Raw genomic sequence first — 4,155 nt, forward strand, 5'->3', positions numbered from 1 at the left:
ATGAGACTTAATTTTGAGTTTTGAATTTGAGTTCTCATGCAAGAAGAAAGGTCACTTGAGTTTTGAGTTCCCATATATTTTCATTGTTTCATTTTATACATCTGTTGGAGGATTGGAGGGGATTGGGAGGCAGATGAGTGAGACTTCTGATGGTTACACATAAATAAATGGTCTCTCACATCTTGAACCAGATTACTCTGGGTTTGGCAGGTATGAATGATTCCAGCCTTTTTTTAGAGGAACTATGCTTTCCATATCAATCAGAATATTTTGTTATTAGAAGCAAGTACATAGGGTTTGGCAGGTGTGAATGAAAAGTCACATTTGGTCGTATCATTATGTGGAAGTAATATTTTCCGATGAGGTGCAAACCAAGACACCGTTTAACTCTGAGATTCTTTGCAACCATTTCAAGCCGATCAAGATAAAGAAAAATGTTATAAAAGCGTCTTTACGTGGTCTTCCTAACATTACTCTTTTTTTATATTTAAGATGTACTGTTTTCTTAATTTGTAACTCGGAATTTGCGTTTCTAATGAGTAAGATGTGCTATGGCAGTCAGTAGTCCGCAGACATAAACACAACTGATTTATCTGGTCTTATGTAATTCCATTTATTACCGGAGGATATACATAATAGCTCAATACTCTACATATAGGGTAGTGATCGATCAGATCGAACAAATTCAACTAGATCAAGTTGGTTTTTGGTTTGGAAGCCAAGCAACATCCTCAGCTTTAAGAAAATGGCAGATGGGGGGAACGGTTCCTCGCTCAACATTGTTCTCTTTGAAGGCATAATGATTTGGGTTCCATTGAGATGTGTCCTGATGGCAGGCTGCTACGGCTTTGGCTTTCGACCCGTCAGCTCCTTGCAGAGGCACCACACAAGTCGTCGTTTTTTCAATTGAATGGTAGCAGAAGACGGCATGCACATAATTCATCTTATGACACACCGTGATGTTGTTGGCTGCCAGCCTCTTCATTCCATCTGCGGTTATTGTGAACTTCTGCATCGGGGCAGCTCCTTGTTCCACCTCCGTTGCGATTGCAAGAACATTTCTTGATCCCAGCGTGGAGGTGGCAAAGTCGATCATCGACTTTAACGAGGTGGCACATTGTTTTGCTTCGTCGCTCGCGCCTTGACTTTCACAATTTTGAATGGTTACCTTAATCAAGTCGGCTTCATCAGACCCCGGTTTCACTGATAATTTATCCAGAATTTTTGGCAGTTGGCTTGAACTGAAGGGGATCGACTCTACAGTTTTTCGGGATAGGAAAGGTGTGGTACTAGAATTTCCACTTCCAGCTAAGCGGTAATTGATTACCCTGCTAGGATGAAGGTCATTCTCCAAGAAGAAAACTCTTCGGTTTCGGTTGACTTCAGCTTGTGTTTTGGCTTCAGCGGAAGCGTCCTCTGCAGCATCATTCTGGAAACGAAACGGAGTGTTCTCGTCGTTGACACCGGTTGAATATTGTTGGTGTACCATGGGTCCAGCCCATGATGAAAGACATTAAAGGTCCAACCCATTATAAAGGATGGATGCTAGAAAATCCTAGCATCTTATCAAATGCCAAGGAACTAAAAAAATCTGGTCCAAATATGCATGTCGGTGGAGTGCATGCATAAGCTAGAAAGTTCTAGCTGTTTGAATAATATTGAAGCTGTCATGCAAGCCTAAGTCGGTGGGCTTATGTGTAAGTCGGCAAAACTCAATTATAAATAGGGGTGCATGTATCTATCATGAGATGTGAAAAAACGAAGTAAGAGTGTTCCATTCCAAGAGTGAGGGTTATAAGAGTTGTTCCACTTCAAGTTTGAGAGTGAGAGTGTTCCACTACACATTGTGTGTGAGTGAAGTTTAGAGTGATAGAAAGTGTGTGTTATACTTTCTTGTATTCATCAAGCATTGTCTTTGGCTTGGTAAGACTGCTCTTGTTGTACTAATCTTTTTCATATAGTGAAGATTGATTCTTGTTTTGTGAACGTATGCATAAATTGCCGAACCATATAAATTCTTGGTGTCCATTTTCTACTTTACCTTGTGCATTCTCTATCTTGTAGTACCGACATTCCTAACAAGTGGTATCAGAGCCCGGTTGGCTCTTACTCCGAGATGGAAGGAATTGGCACTATGATCAAACTCACCAACTTCAATTGGGTAACATGGAAGCCAAGGATGAAGGACATTCTCTATTGCAAGGATCTGCATGAGCCAATTGAAGGAGATGCCGCTAAACCTGAGAGCATGTCCGATGCCGAGTGGAAGAAGATGAATCGCAAGGCAATTGGCACAATTAGACAATGGGTGGATGATAGTGTTTTTCACCATGTGTCTAATGAAACCAATGCCCGCTAGTTTTGGAAGAAGCTTGAGTCTTTGTTTGAGAAGAAGACCCAGCCAAGAAAGCCTTCTTGATCAAAGAGCTCATCAATGTGAAGTACAAGAATGGTTTAAGTGTAGCAGAACACTTGAACAATTTCCAGAATATCATCAACCAGTTGGCTACTATGAAAATGACGATCGATGAGCTACAGGCGCTCTTGTTACTTGGATCTTTGCTAGACAGTTGGGAGACCTTTGTAGTGAGTATAAGTAACTCTGCTTCTAATGGTGTTCTTACTTTTGATAATGTTAAAAATAGCATGCTCAATGAAGAAACAAGGAGAAAGACTTCTGGCATAGATAGCAGCCAAGTATTTGTCACAGAGAACTGCGGAAGAAGCAAGAGTAGAGGGCCTAAAGGTCATGGCAATAGTCCTAGCCGATCCAAGTCAAGGTTCAAGGGTACATGCCACCATTGTGGCAAAGAAGGCAATATGAAGAAAAATTGTCGAGTTTGGAAGAGAGAGCAAATAGAAGGAAACAATCAGAAGAAAGATGATACTGGCAATACCACCGCTGTCATATGTGGTGATGTACCAGAAGTATTGTATGTTGGTGAATGTCTGCATATGGGCAACTCTGACAAAGATATTGAATGGATCTTCCTTCCATGCTACGTCCAAACGGGAGTTCTTTAGTACATACAAAGAATGTGACTTTGGCATAGTGAAAATGGGGAATGAAAGCTATTCCAAAATTCTTGGAATTGGTGATATCTGCCTAAGAACTAATCTCGGCTGCCAATTGATGTTGAAAGATGTGAGACATATTCCTGATATACGTCTCAATCTGATATCCATCGGTACCCTTGATCGACAATGATATTATCACCATATTGGCGAAGGAAAATTGAAGCTTACTAAAGGCTTAATGGTGGTAGCAAGAGCACAACTTTGTTGTACGTTGTATCGGTCAAATGCCAAAGTTTTGAAAGGTGAGTTGAATGCTGTGGATGAGTCATCTCTAGACTTGTGGCATAAGAGGCTAGGCCATATGAGCGAGAAAGGCCTACAAGTTTTGGCAAAGAAGTTTCACATTCCCTTTGCCAAAGGTACGTCGTTAAACTCCTGTGAGCACTGTTTATTCGGAAAACAAAGAAGAATTAGTTTTTCTGTTCGATCTACAAAGAAAGGAAATTTGTTAGATCTTGTTTATTCAGATGTGTGTGGTCCCATGGAAGTTGAGTCACTTGGAAGAAATAAATATTTTGTTACTTATATTGATGATGCTTCACGAAAGGTCTGGGTGCTTTTGTTAAAATCCAAAGACCAGGTGATTCAAACATTCCAGGAGTTCCATGCCATGGTGGAGAGGGAAATTGGAAAACCTCTCAAGTGCCTTCGTAGCGACAACGGCGGCGAGTACACATCTCACCAGTTTAGAGAGTATTGTGTGAAACATGGCATACGCCATGAGAAGACAGTTCCTGGAACTCCACAACATAACGGTGTTGTTGAAAGAATGAACCGAACCATCATGGAGAAAGTTAGGTGTATGCTGAGGACTGCAAAGTTATCTAAGCAGTTCTGGGGTGAAGCTGTAAGGACAGCCTATTATTTGATTAACCGATCTCCATCAGTACCATTAGGTCTTGATGTTCCGGAGAGAGTATGGACTGGTAATGATGTGTCTTACTCTTATCTGAAGGTGTTTGGCTGCAAAGCTTTTGTGCATATGCCCAAAGAGCAGAGATCGAAGATAGACTACAAAGCTATACCGTGCATCTTTCTTGGTTATGGGGGTGAAGATTTTGGTTACAGATTATGAGA

At 41.1% G+C, this 4,155-nt stretch overlaps 1 protein-coding gene across 1 annotated transcript; it reads right to left on the bottom strand.

The window, feature by feature from the left end:
* Window positions 1-694: 694 nt before the first annotated feature.
* Window positions 695-1,489, bottom strand: LOC114826305 (BURP domain protein RD22-like). The gene has a single exon (XM_029106399.2). The coding sequence runs from the start codon at window positions 1,487-1,489 to the stop codon at window positions 695-697; it is 795 nt and encodes a 264-aa protein (XP_028962232.2).
* Between the last annotated feature and the right edge of the window lie 2,666 nt (window positions 1,490-4,155).

This window comes from Malus domestica, chromosome 08 (genome assembly GCF_042453785.1).
Source record: "Malus domestica chromosome 08, GDT2T_hap1".
Taxonomy (NCBI): domain Eukaryota; kingdom Viridiplantae; phylum Streptophyta; class Magnoliopsida; order Rosales; family Rosaceae; genus Malus; species Malus domestica.

What these genes read in the sequence shown, in the direction of transcription:
- LOC114826305 (XM_029106399.2), bottom strand. Translation starts at nt 1,489, where the DNA reads ATGGTACACCAACAATATTCAACCGGTGTCAACGACGAGAACACTCCG.